An 18,578-nucleotide genomic window follows, 5' to 3' on the forward strand; every position below is an offset into this window, starting at 1 on the left:
AAAGTGCTTGTTTTTGCCTCCAATAGACTCAGTTTTTTACTCTAAGTGTCTGACAACCTTATGGAACAGATCCCTACAGACACAAACCTTTTTGTTAAAGAGTGAGATCGCAATTGTCAAACCCACCAGACTCCTTTTAAATAAACAGTCATTTTAGCTTGTAAAGAGCCAGCATCTTTTTAATCTATCTGGGGAATTAAGGGCTTGTTTCAACTAAACCAGAGTTGGTGATTGTTGGAACAGTGGGAAAATGATCCAAAATGGTTTCTGCAAGTGTAAATTTGCTTCTGTTGACTTTGAGTCAAATGCAATATAAAATGATGAAATTACAGTTAATTTAAAGGAGGTCTAGTGGGTTTGGTGAAAGCGATGTTGGGGCTGTTTCTGAATAAATATAAAGCATCCTTCTCTTTAATAGAAGGCCTACCTCTGTAGGAATCCTTTCCATAATGTTGTCAGACACTTCGATTTACAATCTGAGCCTATATGTGGATGTACACTGACACTGATCGTGCCCACTGCCCACAGGAACAACACTGTTGTCTACTTTGCCGCTGCAGCACTCTCTCTCAAATCTTAAAATCTTTTAAGATAAAAGTTTAAAAACTGAAAAAAACTATTCTGCCCATTAGTCACTTAGACACAAAAAGACGGGAAAATAGAGTCCACCTTGAAAAATACCCTTTACCTCAAACTTCTCCCAGCTGCTTCTCTGAAAATTTGATATTACATACCAAATAAATTATTCTGTGTAACTATTTAACCTGAACCAGTCTTCCCTGCCACTGCCTGTATCAAGGTTTCCAAAAACTGAGGCTAATAAGAAGCAGCTTTAGACCCATTTCTATGCTTTTGCTTGTAACTAATTCCACCTAGCTTTTTCTATCGCATATTATGGTTGTCATTTCTTATAAACTTCTTGTTTAGTTTTTTTTTTTTTTTTTTTTACTGTTTTTACTTTTGTTTTATGATATTTCTTTTTTTTTTTTTTTTTTTTAATATTTATAAATGTATTGTTAGGTTTTCATTTTTAGCACTCTATCATTATTATTATTATTATTATTATTATTATTATCATTATTATCATCATTACTATTATGGGACCAACAGCATCCAGTTGTGCACATTTACTCATTTACTGCTTATGACTGACACTGTTTCCACTAGTTTTAAGACCTATAAGACACATATCCATGAGCATATGTGGTTCCATATAGAGAACGATGATAATGATGCAAACTTTTTTTTTGGGCCAGCCACTTTTAGACACTTTAAACTCAGGTCAGATGAGAACATATAATGGCAGATGAGTGGGTGAGATTTTCTGAGCGAGGTGAGAATGAGCTTTGTATACAATACCTTCCACTTTGAAAGAAGCAAGCGACAGTTGAAGAGAAGAAGAAGGAGGACAAACGGGGAAGAGAGAAGAGCAGGAATGAGAACAAATAGGCGCACAGAATAAAGAGACAAAGCAAACAGCAGAGACGGCAATGCAGGAGATAAAAGTTAAGGAACAAAGACAAGACAGGAGAGGAGAACACTTAGCAGGGCTCAGTTTAAACATCAACCGTCACCCACAAAATTCATATTTAACTTGTTGGACAAAAGGACGCAAAGCCTGGCACTCTGGTGGATAGAGGAGATAAACATGCTGACGTGAAATAAAAGGAAACAAGGTAAAGTGGAAGTGGGAAGCTATAGGCAATCATGTGTGGTCGTGTATCCATGTTGAAGATTACTGGGGTAAAATTGTCAGTCTAAATTTGTTTTCTGTTGTCTAAATTTGATTCCTGATGTTTACAAGGAACGTTTAGCCTCAGACTTTGCTCCTTGGCCTACCCAGTCCCAAGGTTATGGGCTTACATCAAAGAGGGTTATTCAGTGTCCTTATATTTGCTGCTCGGAAAAAACATATTAATTAGATGGATTGATGACACACCGCCTACAATCCAAGGATGGCATAAACTGATCTTTGACCTCATACCAATAGAGTATCTTACACACAGATTCAGGTGTAAAGTTGATGATTTTTTAAAAACGTGGACACCCTTTTTTAGATATACTGGTAAAAGACTTAGGAATTTAGTGTTAAAGGAAACGGTGGATTACAGCCCTGAAAACTGTCAGAAAACTTTTGGTACTAGGGAACAATGATTTGTACAAAACGAAATGTTAATTATTTTATTTAAGTTATTTCCTTTTTTTTTTATAGGCTTTGTTTTCTGAGTAATATATGTTGTCTGTTATGTATTTTGGATTTAGGTGAGAAATTTAGTTTGCATGGCCAGTGTGTGCTTCCTGTTCTGTGTTATTGTTCGATCTGTCTATTTGTGTTGAATGTTAAAAAGTATAATTAAAAATATTGGGAAAAAAGAAAACGAGGTACATACATCTCCATTCATCAGTTTACAGTCGTCCTCCATCTCATCAGCGCTGTCCTCGTCTGACACGTCTCCCTCCTCTGCGTTCTCATCGATGTTGGGAGGCAGTTTCTTCCCCTGGTGGACAAAAGAACGAGTCAGTAGAGCTTCACAATCACAGCTGCAATATTTAATTAATTAAAGAATGAGGTTAGATACGTCATTCCTGGTATTAAGAGGGCTTCAGAAACGACCTGTAAAACACTGCCCTCAGCCATCTCTCTACTGCACTACATGTATTCAAGGCAAAATGTACTCCAAGAAAATGAAGTAGTATTTGAAGTTTGTCAACGCAGGAACAACGGTCCTGAACAGACTACAGCAAGAAAAACAAAAAATCTGAAGGAGGCAGACAACATCAACTTCGTTTTGCTTTTCAGGCCCACAAAGTATCAAAATGTGCTCCAAATGTTCACATTGGGGCTGGATGACATGGCACAAAAGTCTTTTTTGACTGATCTATATGACATCATAAAAAGTTAATGTTTCTATTAAGCTTGAAATTTTCCCCACACCAAATTAGACAGTTGAGGTTGCAGAATGTAAAAATTAACCAGAAACTGCACATTGCAAACACATAATCTATTAAAATAGATATATTACCATAAAGCTTTAAATATAAGCCTGTCCCAATGAAACACCCAGTCCCTTTTACTGGCCCGGCGTGGCGACACATTTTGACAAATAAAGGCCAGCCTGTTCCTTTTTTATAGAAGTTCTTTGAATGTATAAAACCAGGTTGTTGGCTACCTGCTGGAGACAACATTAGCTGCTTAAATGCAAATATAAAAGCTTAAATATTTGTCAATATGGACATGCAACACACATTATTAGCTTGGTAAGACTCTCTACAGTTCAATCAGTCAGTTCATTTTCCTGAAACCGTGAACACCAAAGAAGAAGTAATACCGGCAAAGTACGCAACAGAGACACAAAAAAGAGGTTTAAATAAATCATTATTGTACTTCCATCTTTGCTGAGCAACAGTTTTTGTGAAAAGAATTAAAAGCCTGTCTTCCCATAAAGACACCTGTCCCAAATAAAAGCCTGATGAGTTCAGTGGTTTAAGAAAGTAACAGCCGGGCTGTTAATTGAAGTTATACGGTACATACAAATATTCAACCTGGTTAAAATGTGTACTAATTTTCTAAAATCAGAAATATTCACAGCCAGACAGACTGTATGTTGTTCAAAACTGTGTCATACACTTTTCCTCCCTGAACGTTTCAGAGGATGGGTCTATTTGCTGGTGTATGAGACAGAAGGTGTACATTCAGTTTGCTTTCATGGATGCTGATGTTTCAGGTGATGAACTTGTCTTTGTCGAGTCTGTGGCTATTTCCATCTGTTCATGGTGGTCTTAATGGCCAGACTATGTAACTAATTCCACTCTATTAATGCTCTGTTATTTTCCAAGATCGGATTTTTGGGGGCTGTGATTGTGAAGTTCTATTGTCTCTTCACAAAACTGTAATTCAACCATATAAAATTGGCTCCAAAGCTTGAGGCTGTCCCTGAGGACCTGGTTTCAAAAGACCACCCTGACAGTTTGGTGAGCGACTTCCACCTGAGCAGAAGAACACACGCCAATTCCAATATAACTGTTCCCACTGCAGACCACACATACGAAGAGTGATCCAGATGTGATTAGGGAAAAAATTAGATTTTTGTGTCCACACTATGAAAAAATAGAGGCTGTATTCACAAAGCCTCCCATTGCAAAGAGTTGCTCCTTGTGATGAAATCCAAAGAAAAGTCTCAGAAATGTGACACTTTCTAAGAATTTCCCCTTAAAGCTAGGTCCTAGTAAAGATAAAAGTTATTCAAAACTTATCTTAACCCTTGAGAGAGTTCCTAAGGTAAAAACTGTAAGCAGTAGGGAGGAGGACTTTTAAGAGGCTAAAGGGTTTTATCAAGCAGAGGAGAAAATGGTGGAAAGATGAAGCGGTCTTCAAACATTAGGTGGCAGAGAGTTAATGAAATACTACAGATTAGATGGACCAGGCACAATGTTTGTGGTCAATCTTACTGCTGACATTTCCTGCCTAACACAAGAGCGATATAACACCAGACTTAACAACACTAAAATATCTACTATCAGCAGAGTGATCACACAAACCACGCTTTCACAGCCTCATGTTGTGACACAGTTCATTTCATTTCCACTGGCTGTCCATATTTTGCAGGCTCACAAAAGGGTGTGTTTGTGACAACAAATCACATCTGTTAAAGGATGTTTCATACCTAGCAGCAGGGTCAACCACACCTCCTCACTAAAATTAAAGTTTCTGTCCCCTCCTCACCCTGAGTAGCTCTGAGAATTCTCCTAAATCACTCCTAAGCCAGGATTCCTTGCTAGAAATGTTAAGGCTCAGTCAGGACCTCCCTTAGAGTATTTTCAGAATGTTTGTGAATACCACCCCAGATCTATGTACAAACAATATTGGATCTGGGACACATTTGCTTGTTATATGAACATAATCGCAGAGATTCTCTGGCTAAACATAAGCTAGATGTTTCTGTGTGACCAATACTACTGTGTCAGTCTGTAATTTGTGCAACATTTAAACTTTAACCATTATTCTGCTCAACCGCTGAGCTGCTGCTCTGTGTGCTCCGAAGGAGGGAGTTTCTGTCTCATCTTTCTGACTTTTGATAGTGTAACATCGGCATTTGGTGTGTGCAGCTCCAAACCCGACTCTACCTATTTTAATGAGTGAGCTGTGTATCTCTGAAGGATTGCTGTGATTGGATGTTTCTGTGATATGACTGGTTGTGCACACATTGTCAAACTATATCTGTATCCTGTATCCTGTTGACAGCATATCAGAGTATTTCATATATTTATAACAAAAATGTTTTCAACAGAATGACTTAACAACTGCTGAGTCCCCTTCTTATAATGCCACGCTTGATGTTCAGTACATTTACATTAAGTTAGAAAAAGCTGAATTATTGTGTTGGTCCATATAAAACTGGACTTGTAAAATACATTAATGTTAGTCCAACTAAAATCGAATTTGTCAAAACAGACTAACCCACCCAGATAATGCGACTGAAGTCAAGCTATTCTGTCAGACTTAAACTGGACTTGGTGTTCTGTGCGTGCTCTTAGTCGTTGCGCCGGCCTCCCTTCATGGATAGAGATAGGGACTGTTCGTTACTTGGGAGGGGTGAAGAGGTTGCTGCAAAAGGGGTCAGGGGTTTTTAATTCTGCCCTAGGTAAGGGACATAAAACTTAAAAAGGTAGTCTTTTACATTTGTTTTAAATAAATCAGTCAAACTGTGGCGCTGTCCACAGCAATATGTTTTGCTGTACACAGCGCCACAGCAAAACATACTTTAGCCACCTAAAAAAAAATCAATAAATATCATCACTGTTCAGTGGAGTAAAATGTTTGGTGTTTTTGATATAATGGCCTCAAATCCCTATTGCTAAGGGCTGTATGACAGCAAGGTACAGCAGTGAAAATATTCTGAATATAGCGTACAATAAAACTGATATTGATGTTTTATGTGGCTTAAAACTAATCAATGAAGGCAGAGTTTGCTCAGCACTGTTTGATACTACTACAAAGTTATTGTAAATAAACAGTTATGATTATGATATGGTCTATATCCTAGCCGTGGAGGAGTCGGACCTATTTCATCAATAAATGGAGTTTCTCCCAGTGCTGGAATACTGGGACAAGGACAGTAGTGCAATTAAATGGCCTAATGGAGCTTTAACCATAGCGCCAATAAACAGTGCATGGAAAGATACTGGTCCACCAGAACCTACTGCAGAGCAGAGTGGCAAATCCCTGCAGAGGATTTAGGAGCTCATAAAGCCATGTGTGAGCCTCGTCCATTTACAGGTTCAGCAGTCGATATTTTGGTAACACATAGGCCCACTCACTGCCCGAGCCGTGGATTATTAACAGGCAGGCAGTTTGTCCTGTGGTCAGTGGTGGCCTACAGCCTGCAGCAGCACTATAAGGCTGTTCCTGTCTGGCCCTGGAGTCCACAGTGAGGCTGCACAGGCTGTCAGCTGCAGGGCAGAGGGACAGCTGCACATCACTACACGGTAGCAGTTTTGTTTGCTTTCCACTTTCAAAAACTGGAAAACAGCCCTCCTGATTCGACTGGTATTCTGACACTCAAATTGTTGTAGCTGCAGGAAAATGAGCTTATGAAACAAAGGCTCATTACATTATAGATACATAGTGGGGCTAAATGTCTGATTGTCTGATATACATTTTCTTTAGGGATGATAACAATTAATAGATAATCGATTAATCAGTTGTTAAGAATTTAATAGAACGTGAAATTAAATAGATTAATGATTCGCCATGAAATGCTGTCAAAATATATTCAATATGTTGCTATGAGCTTTGACTAAGGATAAAAAAAATTTGGTATTCCTTGAAATAATTAAAGTTTTTACGTTTTTTTTTTTTAAATAACAATCGATTAATTGATCATAAGTTTTACAGATTAATCAGTTAAGGAAAGTGCTTAGAATTTGCAGCTCCAACATTTGCCATTTTTTGGCACAAGTGTCTTAGCTGGAGTACTCACATGTCATTTTCAAAGTGCTAAACACTTTTTGAACTTATCGACAGTTCTCTGTCAAAGTGAGAGAGAGAGGTGCAGAGAATCAGTCGTCGCTTCTCTCTCTCTCTCCCTCTCTAACTCTCTAAGAGAAAGTCCAAAGTTCACAACCACAGAAAGCCTGCAGGAACTGAACAAAGTGATGTGTTCTCTCTGTCTGTCTGTCTGTGTGTTTATCGATCTCCTCCGCTCCCTGCCAAAACTGTGGACAGAGTTACTGCTGCACCTACACACACATCTACACACACTCCCCTGACACACAACTAACAGTCCTGGACACAATTTTTACCATTATATATTTTTTTTTTTTCTGAGCCAAGAGGACAAATTGTTCAATTTGGTGTTTCAGCTTTTTTATCCAGTGAGGGAAAAAATTTAAACTAATGTTGCAAATGAGACAACAGATAATGAGCAAAAACAACAACAAAACATAAGACATGATTTAACTATCGGTTACCGCTGGGTAAGACGTGATGAATCTAAGTGCAAAGTGTTGGGTGGAGATTCCCCCAGTGCACACACAGGTGGAGCGCTGGTGAACTGCTGGCAGAGCAGTCCTTACCGTGCCGGGTATTGGCGAGGTGCCTTTTCTGTAGTGAAAGCATCTGGCATCAATAAAGCCTCATTAACCTCAACACTGTCCCCTCCCTGCTAACATGCCCGTGTTGGTTAAAGCTGTGTGTGAGACAAACTTTGAGACGAAACTGTGCCACAGTGCTACGCTGGACAGATGGTTTACATCACAATGACCACAAGAGACTACTGGCTGAATTTTTAGGTACTTATAGTGGGAAATGAAAGGAAACGATGCAATGGTGTTTATGACCACACAGCTACACTGACAGCATTTCAGTGGTGGGGGATTACAATGTTGGGGCTTCTTCTATATAGTTTTATATAACCATAAAAATCTTTAATATAGTTTTTGTCATCAGTTACAGTCTTTGGAAAACTGTCCTGTGCTGCCTTAGCTTGGATTGATCTTCAATTGTAGTGTTTTGTTATTTGCGTAACAGAACACAATTTTTCCACTAAGATTAGCACGTACATTTAAGTTTTTTAAATGCAGGAAAAACTGCGAAATATAGACAATGGATCAAATAAGTGATGAAAGTGAAAATGCAACTGTACTTGCTTCTTTTTTGAATCCATTAGATATTCAAGCTGAGGCTAAAACTGAGTTTGTATTTTCAAAACAAATTGTGTTTTTCTTTCAATGTAAAAAAAGTATCTTGTTGCTGCAACTTTTTTTAACTGTGCTGGACTCTGGTGATCTTTTGTATGTGCACGCCTCTGCTCTGTGTCTCCATATGGTTGATACAGCTCCCCATGCCTCCCTCAGGTTCATTACAAACTGTAAAGCTCTGACTCATCGTTGTGAGCTGTACTCTAGGGTAGCACGGCCTGCTCTGGTGACCTGTCGGCTCTTCCATTGGTACACCTTTATATAGACGGCAGTTCTTGGTCTACTCATACACTACCTCTGCATTTCCATCACGCAGAAAAGTACCTGACAGTATTCACTGTGTTCTCAGGACCTCTTTATGCTCTCTGTCCCAAATGCTCAGACAGAAATTGGGAAAAGAGCTTTTGGGTATTCTTCACCTGGAATTTGAGGCAGAATGACTTCAAACTCAAAGAGCTGATGTCCCTAAATGTTTTTAAATCTAAAATGAAAGACTTAGAAGCAGATTCTATAGGAGGTGGATGTTTTTAGCCTGCTTGGTTGTACAAATGACTCCCAGAATGTTCTCTTTTGACTCATAGAAAATTCTCTTTTTATGCTAATTTTAGTGTTTGTGAATTACATTTTGTCTCCCTTTGTGTCTTTGTCCGACAGGTCTCCTTTGAAAAAGAGATTTTTGATCTCAAGTGGAACAAACTGGTTAAATAAAGTTAGATAAAGAAAAATAAATAAATTCAGTTTCTCTTACAAACTTAATTAATTTGGAGCAATGTTTGAGCACTTCTTGGGCAGAGATGGACAGTATTGTATGGTGGCACATTGGATCATGCCGTAAAATGGGCAAAATTAGCGCTTCCAACAATAGTGTTGTGTTTCCATCACTGCTGATCAGAGCTGGAGCCCATAAACACCCCAAACTACTCAATATTATAGATGAGATACTTAAATGACTGTGTGTGTGTGTTTACTTATTAGACTTGTGTTTTAAATAGAGGGTAACAGCTGAAAACTAGACATTCTGTGCTTCATTTTGCTGTATAATATGTAAGATTTTGAATCACAATATAGCCATTACATTTCAATAATGTGATGTAAATGAAACAACAAGTCAGAGAAATTACAGACTGTGTTGCAAACAGTGGGGATTTTTATCTTGTGGCCATCGATAATAGCATGAATTGATTTAAAGAAACAATGACTGACACACAGACATGTCAATCATGATTTTTTTTCCCTCCAACAAGAAGCTTCAGGTAAAATTTATATCGGTTTCCATCACATTATTTGTGCTTCTCCAAAAAATGTGTTTGATTACTGGTACAAAAGGTTCAAAAAACATCTTTTTACCGCATCTGGTGAAAAAAGACGAAGAAAAAATGTCCAGGCCCTCATTTATATTCATGGAGAGGAAGCCATCAGAGAGAGCCAGAGTCAGCAGCTAGAAAACTTAAATATGGACCAAAGGTGGACCAGAAGTATGTATGTGTATGAGTGGAACAATAGGGGAAAATCATTAAAATGTTGACAGATTAAAAAAAAAAAAACAAAGAACACATGCATCCTGGTGGACTACTGGTGACCATGCCTTTGCTGTCAGCGCCCCAAAACTGTGAAACACTTAACGCATTGAGATCAGACTCGCTACATCATTAGTGTCTTTTGAATCCCTTTTTAAGTCTTTTATAGGAACGCATTTATGAATATCTAGTATGCTGCTATTGCTAAGTTTTACCATCCCTCTGCGGCCATTGTACACTACTCTTTTATAAAAAATAATAATAATTCCCCAGTATTTATATATGATCACTGTGTTATTTGGATTTTATTTTATTGTTGTTTTATTGTTGGCTTTTTTTATCTGTTGCTTTTCTGAAAATCACTTTGCAACCTTGTTAATTAAAGTGCTATATAAATAAATTTTATCCTAATGTCCAGGTTCCTGAGTACCTGCCCCAGCTCCCAAAGTTTAATGTAAATGTGCCGTATCACCTGAGGGTGACACGAGCGCAGCAACATTTTTATCCCCTTAGAGCTCCTCTCAGCTGTAAAGTGATGCCTGTGATCAAAAGCCTGCTTGTGACTTGCAGCCATCATCATTCTCTGTGGTCAGCCGGACTCAGCATATTGTTTTTGGATAACAACACAGGGCAACGAGGCAGCCTGCAGTCACTACACACAGTCCATAAACATCTTCAGCTTATATCTCTGCCTTCAGTCAGGTTGTATTTTTCATTCTCCTCTCCCAAACATTTCACATTTCTCTAATCACATCACTTCAATCAGCACCATCAGCAACCTTTGAAGTCTGCTCTGTGAGCTTCAAACTGCTCATAATAACACGGTGAGTTGAAATAATCGCCTGAGGACCGACTCCCCTCGCCGAGGACAGCCCGTCACTTTTTTAAACTTCCAAGGCAGGCTCTGACTTTACCTTGACAAGGATCTTGCCCTTGAGTATTTCTGGTGACGGCAGCCGTCCAGACTCATCAGCTTTGATGTTGGATAGGTCCAGTTTGTCCCCCAGGATCTCAGTCAGGTACTGGGCCATCTTCTTTTGCTGAAGAACACTGCAGTGGTTCTCTATGGAGAGGATGACCGGGTATCTAAGGAAGAATCACACAACAGACTGGAGTCAGAGGGCTGAAGGGTTAGGCTCAGGGTTCAAACACATTTTTACCAATATATCTTCAGGACTTTTCCAGGACTTTGAGACCAATTTTCAAGATCGTAGATTTTCTGAATCATTCATCATCAACCACCGATGCTCCTTATTGGTTCTTTTTTATTACCATATAATAGATTTTTTTTAAATATAAATAATTTAAAAAAGAATTCATTCAGAACAGGATTAGAATTGAATATTTAAATACAACTTAGGGACTGTTTGGTATTTAGGAGAGAGGTGGGGGTGGTGAAAAAAGAAGAATGGCAGGCATGTCAAATAATTTTTTAAGCACTGGGGAGGGACCTTTGTTTTTCGTTTTGGCTTTCGGGGAGGGGCATACAACTTTAAATGGCTGTGTTTTGTGTTTATTTTACTGCAGAATTTTAAAGAATTGAAGATTTTTAAAGATTTTTTTTTTTTTTTTTGTCTAGCATGTATTTAAATTTTGGTATTAAAAAAAAATAACATAGATTATGCTCCCAGGAATATTTAATATTTTATATAACATTTTATATAAATACCACCTGTGGGTGGCACCAAAAATAACCCATTTTACCACAGCCAAAAACTGTCAAACAGAAATTATCATTGGATTTTCAAATATCTGATGGTCCTTGAACACATCATGTGTTATTATACAGATTTGTGAAACAGAATTTTAACTTTTACGGTATATTTAGTTTTTCAAAACTTTTCAAGGCCTGGGAATTGCAATTTGAAAATTCCATGACTTTTCCAGGTTTGCATGACTGTACGAACCCTGTAGGGGTTTATCCTTACACCACCCAAACCCTAACCCTTTTAGGTAAGAAAGAGGCAATAACGTTGGTTTATATTTGATCAGCTCTGCCTAGTTTTACAGTTTGATCTGAGTTTGGTTGATGTTTAACCCTTTGGAACCTGAAGTAACATCACTCTCCTTGTGCTGCTTTCAGACACCTTTCACAAGTATTTCAACCTTTGAACCCGGAGCAAATTGGTGCGATTTCTTTTAAAAACATGGGAAAAAGGCAATTGCAACTTGGTAAGAAAATAGTTGATTTGGGGTTCAGCATCTTGTACAAGGATACTTCAACATGTTGACTGGAGGAGCCTGAGACTGAACCGCTGACCCTTTGATCAGTAGATCACCTGCTCTACCTCTTGAGCCACAGCTACCTACTCTCCATGTTTTCTGAAAGAATTCAAGCCAATGTGCTCAGGTTTAAGAGAAAGCTCCTTCTCTCTCTCTGTCTGCCTCCATACACTTTGTGTTTGTGGTGGCAGCCATAAGAAAATACAGAACTACAATCTGTAGCTCGAGCATCAGCTATGGCGCAAGAAAACATTCGCCAGATGACGCCTTAAGCTGAGAGATGAGCAGCAAGATTTGGGCACTGGTAAGAGGGAGGGAAGGTTCCCACAGTTCATTTACATATCAACAACCCACATTCTAATCATACAAATGGTTGGAAATCAGCAAAGTATCCCTTTAATTGCACGCACGCACACACACACACACACACACACACACACAAAAAAAAAAAAAAAAAATACACCTCCAGTCTGCCCTAAGTCAGACAGAAGCGTGTTGTGCCAGTTTTGTCCCCGTCAGCCCTCTGCAGAGTCCGCTTTTATACATCGCCCTGGAAAATCTGATCGCTCTTTGATGTTGAATGCAGCCTTTCACCCTGCTCCCTTTTAGCCAATTATCTGTGGAATATAGTGTCCACAATTACGGCTTTCAAAAACACACAGCGAGGGTGAACAAAGTGAGCAAGTGTTTCTCCTTCATTTTACTCGAGGAGACGTGATCTAAATATAGAGTTTTTCCCAGCATCCTCCAGACTGTGCATGTCGATGAGATTATCACCTTGTGATGCAGATTCTGTGAGGATGAGGATGAGGATGAGGAGGGGGAAGAGGAGGAGGAGAGGAGGAGGAAGAGGAGGAGGAGAAGGAGAGTGTCTGTGTATATTTTCCTCTCTCTCTCTTTCTCTCTCTCTTTGTTGGTATGTCTCTGGATATGCTCAAGTGTGAGTAAGATCAGTACTGTGTATGCTCTGTACATACGGGAGTCAAATTTAAGTAAAAACATGATTAAATGAGTCAGGAACCATAAGGAGTGGAGCTTTCACATGAGAGCTTACTGAGTGGTTTGAACAAAGTTTATCACCTCTTTAGAGATGCTGGAGTGACATGTTGAGCAACATTCAAACTTACAGACTCAAAATGGGATAATGATAGGCTGCTATTTATTGTGAATGAGATGTGGCTTTACAGGGTGGCTCTGCCCCCCTAAAAAACAGCTCAACCTTTTGCAAATAACTTCTGACACGACGCAAGGGATCACCAGATGAGAGCCAACCACACTTGTTTTAACGCCAGGAGAAGCACTGCATTGTTTCCTTGCATCTGTCGATGCATTCAGATCACATCAACGGATGAGAGGAGCGGCTGTTTAAGTTAACTTTTAGATCCAGCAGAATGAATGGTTCAGTTTCACTTTAATTATGCTTCACATTCTGCTGCTCTGTCTGTGCTCCAAGTGTGCTATAAATAACCCAACAGTTTATTAATTCCAATATTACTCCTAATGACCAGTCCAGCTTCAAAAATCTATTTCTGTCAGCGGATGATTTAGTTGTGGCAGCCTGTCACAAATAAATTAATGTGTGTGAAACCCTGAAATAATAAGATCAAATGATATGACCAAAAACACAAACGTGTAGCTCTCACTGTAAGAGCCAATGATCTCTGTCCTCCAACAAGCACACTACATTCAGATACACTATTAGATCAGCCCCGTCCCTGCTTATGTGTATTAATTGTACAGTCTATGATCAAATGAAAACATTTTACTCATCACTCCACATGCCATTACCAAACAGTGACTGAACACCAACATGTACCAACCCTTTAGGGAGAGCCTTTACAAGCAGACCCAGTGCATTAATGTTTCACACGTAAAGAGGCTTTGAAATGTATTAAACTCAACCAACCCTGCTATTGTATTCCAAGCCTCATTTCCTCCATTTTTCTCCATGGTTTTACAATGCAACAGCCTGTGTAATGCAACACTGTGATGTGTACTGACATTTTGCATGTCTGTATACTGCTGCGGTTACTCTCCACTTTCCTAAAGCGGTACACACACGCGCTTTACGGTTTATTAGTTGCCATCAATGGAAAGACGATAAAACACGAAAGCAATCTATTGGAGTGTTCTGACTGGCTGAGTGTGTGAGCATGTGAGTCAGTGAATCAGATATACACCAATCAAAACATGAAAACCATTGGCAGTTAATCGTCTCGTTACAATGCGATGTTCTGCTGGGACACCTGGGGTCCTAGCAATTATGTGGATGCCTTTTGACACGCTTCATCCACTCAAACATCATTACAGACCAGGTGCACCCCCTCATGGCACCGGCATTCCCTGATGGCAGTAACCCCCAAGCAGAACAATGCACCATGCCATGCCCCAAAAACTGCTCAGGAATGGCCCGAGGAACAAAGAGCTCAAGGCATCGACCTCAAAATTCCCCAGATACCAGTCTGACTGAGCATCTGCATCCGCTGTAACCCCAGAGTTCCTTTGGCCATGTCTCGCGATCAACGGTAGGGCCTCTGAACTTTCGAGGCACGGAAGCAGGGCCCTTTGGAGGGTGTCCCGTGTGTGTGTGTGTGTAAACTTACTCATTCTTGACGAAGGCGTACTTGTTGATGGTCTCGATGACGTCTTTGAAGAGGATCTTGGAGGTTAGAGTGTAGCCGTGGTGGACGATGGGTTCACCATCCTGACCGTCCCAGCAGTCCACTGTGGACAGGACAGAAAAAGTAGAAGGGGTCATTAGGAAGCTTACTAAAAATCACGATACCAGTAATACAAAAAAAAAACATGGCTTATAGTTTAAAAACACATTGTCACAACTGTTCTGACCCACCATAAATCCCACATGCAGACCCAAACCAACTATGAATGCATCTACTAACAAGCATAGCATGTGTATCTAGAGCCTGATATATCTTCCTCCTCGGTGCCATACAGCTCCACTGCTGTTAAACACATCATTGTGCAATGTTGCACTGGATGCCATGTTCCTTCCTTACCATGAACACACCCTGTAGTTTATTTTGACTAAGTTCCAGGTACAACATTCTGCTGCCGCAAATACTCACTAGAGCATCTTTAGTGAACTGCTACAGGCATATAAATGAGCTTCAATCCAAAAATATCAGCACTGCTACTTGCTTTAAAAAATAACTTTACGTTTTAACCCTATGTTAAACTGTGCTGGTATACAGTGAGTGTATGTGTGTGTGTGTGTGTGTGTGTGTGTGTGTGTGTGAATATATGTCTTCATCAGTGTGTGTGCCACGTGTCCACGCTGACCTTCTACGCAGCGACAGCCGGCCTGCAGCACCCAGGCGTACATGTCCACCCTGGACTGTGACATCAGCTGGTCTCCCATCAGGTAAGTGTTGTGTGAGGAGGCGATGAAGTAGTTGCACAGCGGCTGGTTCATGTCCTGGCTCACGATGTAGTGTTCTGGGTTAAAGATGTCCCCCTGGGCTGCGCATGTAATTCGTTATACCTGGAATAAACAAACGCAGCTTTACTACTTTGCTTTTTAAATTTTACATTACATCCATTCTGACATGGCTCACATTTTTAGAACTTTAAAACGCAACACTGAATTACTTTACTTTTTATCACAGAATCAAATACTATATATATTATTTTATTTATTTATTTTTAGTTTATCTTTTAAAATTATTATGCCATATTTCTGTTATCATAATATTTATTGTTGTAGTTGCTGTGAAGCTCTCTGTCTAAGTGTAGTTGTTGAGTCTTTGTAAGTTAAAGAATATTGTCTAGACCAGCGCTGTATTCTGTTGTGATTTGGGGCTATATGAATATAATTGACTTATTATACTCGCATTTCTTAATTTACTGAAATTTAAACTGCAAGGATAATTACATTTATTATGTTATCAATAGGGCATATAAATCTCACACCAAATCGCTAGCTTCTAATATCAGAAGTACTCATTCTCAAATTAAAACAGTAGTCGTGTAATATAATAAATGTCAACAACTACAGAGATAGTGCTCACTTTCTGGTCCAATGTGGTATATTTACCATCTTTTTGTGTTCCAGACACCTGATTAGCTTCATCAGGCGTGTTCTGCTAATCAGGACTGATCAGTCACCAAAATTCAAATCAGTTCATTCTAAAGTCCAAATGGATGTTTGTGCCAAATTTGAAAAAAGGTGTTCTTGAGATATCGCGCTCTTGAAAATGAGACATACAAGGTCACAGTGACCTTCACCTTTGGCCACCAAAATCTAGTCAGTTCATACTAGAGTCCAAGTGGCCATAAGTGCGAAATTTAAAGAAAGGTGTTAAAGAAGGTGTTGTGGAGATATTACACTCACAAGAATTAGACAAATGTACATACAGATAACCTGAAACAATAAAATAAAAAAAAATAATACCTCTGGCCTTTGCTACCGCTAGTGCGGGGGCATTAAAAAGATGGATTTCATAGGAAATATGTATGATATAACAAATATTATTAAACAATATAAATATAATAATATATTAAATTAAAATATATAATAAATTAAATTAAATTTTGTTTGTATGTGTTTGGATTTTATTTGCAAACATTTCCTTATCTCTTATTTCATATATAAAATCATGACTTTATTTTTGGAATTACATTATTTTCATTTTAATTCATCTCTTAAAATGTTTTTTGAATATTGGCTTCATTGATTTTTCATGATAAAAATGTCAGTAGTATTAAGCACACACACAATTTTCCTTTCAGCACCCCCTGTTCAGATCACATTCCCACGACTACGGGGTCAACTAATACTTTGATTCTTGAAATATCCTGTCCACAGTTTCGTCCTGTAGGAGCTATATATTTCCACTTTTCATTAAAATCATTGAGTGATTCCCTTAAAAACAGCCAATTTGGTTTTCAAGGTATATGGTATTCTGTTATTCTCTCCATTAACATACTTTTTGCATATTGTTTCTCAAAATATTTTAATTTAGTTCTCTGAGAATATTTGTTTCTCTCACAGTGCCTAAAATATTCAATAAACAGAGAGATAAAAAGTTTCTAAACTTAATCAGTCAAAACAAGCATACAAGAATATTTCCCACCTGTGTACTCAGCAGTCAGATATTCTCATTTTATTGATTTATCTTTCCAAAAAGAGACAGGAAAAAATGATGTTTTTGTGTCATATCTTTTCTAAGCACTATAAAAATACAGCAGATATTCTGCACAGCAGCAGCCAGAAAGATGATTCAAACTGTGAGCGTGGATTCATAAACACATACTGAAACTTATGTTGTAACTTTACCTTCAAACAGTCAATACTAATAAAAGACTCTGGACTTTGCAATGAATGACTTATTAAAGTCTATACTCTTTCCAAAGAAAAATCCCCATCACTTGGTGGCACTCGCACTGTAGCCCTGAACATGCTCTCATTGTGAGTCTCTACGGACAGAAGCATCTGCCAGATGAATGGAATGTAATCAGCTATTCAGAAAAGAATAAAAAGAGCCCATTCTTCAAAGCCAAAGTGATTGGCTTAAAGCCATCTGACACCTTTGATAGAGCCAAGGACTGCAACAAGTCCTTTTGCAAAAATCTGACCTTGTTGGGGAACATTTTAGAAAAAAATAACATTAAGCGTTAGTTCTGAAAGGGGATTCTTTGAATAGCAGTAAATATGAACAGAATATTTAATATGTAGATGGTGAAATAGAAAACTTTCAGAAGAAAAATTCAGTTCAGTTCCAAACACAAGAGAATTGGAATTAAAGAGGACTTACCATCAATTCCCAGAACTCCTTGCTTCTGGTTCTCAGAGCACGGCTCAAATTTGTTGATAATCTCCAGGCAATGGTCCTTGGTCACCTTGGTCATCTACAGATTAAGTAAATGCATGTCAAAAACCGAAACTATGTATACACCAAAAACACAACGAGAACTAATGCATTCCTGGTAAAGAAATTCCCCTCCAGCTTGAATATGTGATGATGCGAGCGCTCCCCGACTGTCAGTTTTCTGTCCATCCTGCTTCCACAATCGAGCTGTCAGTCTGGTAGCTGCTCTTTAAAGCCCCCTGATCAATCAGTCACATCTCTATTAATCATTTAAAGGGGGTGGGGCTCAGCCGGGACTCTCATCGTGTGTCCGTGTTTTTGTGACACTGTAAACCATGTGAGGGACCGTGGCTTTGGCTCAGTAACCTGCTGAGACTTTTTTTCCACAGTACTGTTTCCATTTTAGAAAATGGCTTTCAAACCCACTTCTACAGCACTGTGCAGGGTGAGTGCCTAAAAGTGTTTTAAGTGGAGTCCACTAACCATTCATTTATTGTCCGTAACCGCTTGTCCTCGCAAGGGTTGCGGGGGCTAGAGCCAATCCCAGCTGTCATCAGGCGGAAGGAGGGGTACACCCTGGACAGGTTGCCAGACTATCACAGGGCCGACACATATAGACAGACAACCTGTCACGCTCACAGTCACACCTAAGGGCAATTTAGAGTCCCCAATCAACCTGACCTGCATGTCTTTGGAATGTCGGAGGAAGCCGGAGACCCCGGAGAGAACCCACGCAGACACAGGGAGAACATGCAGACTCCGCAAAGAAGGGCCCCGCCCACAGATCGAACCAAAGACCCTCTTGCTGTGA

General features: G+C 39.2%; 1 protein-coding gene across 1 annotated transcript in view; it reads right to left on the reverse strand.

Moving 5' to 3' along the window:
- The window catches only part of LOC121946732 (1-phosphatidylinositol 4,5-bisphosphate phosphodiesterase eta-2-like), a 257,118-nt gene that overhangs the window by 30,059 nt on the left and 208,481 nt on the right, over positions 1 to 18,578 (reverse strand). Inside the window, 7 exon segments of the mRNA XM_042491458.1 lie at positions 1,360 to 1,365; positions 2,391 to 2,498; positions 10,631 to 10,802; positions 14,543 to 14,663; positions 15,240 to 15,412; positions 15,414 to 15,441; positions 17,714 to 17,807. Of these exon segments, the coding sequence (XP_042347392.1) occupies positions 1,360 to 1,365; positions 2,391 to 2,498; positions 10,631 to 10,802; positions 14,543 to 14,663; positions 15,240 to 15,412; positions 15,414 to 15,441; positions 17,714 to 17,807 (702 nt within the window).

The sequence above is a fragment of the Plectropomus leopardus genome, chromosome 8, assembly GCF_008729295.1.
Source record: "Plectropomus leopardus isolate mb chromosome 8, YSFRI_Pleo_2.0, whole genome shotgun sequence".
NCBI lineage: Eukaryota > Metazoa > Chordata > Actinopteri > Perciformes > Serranidae > Plectropomus > Plectropomus leopardus.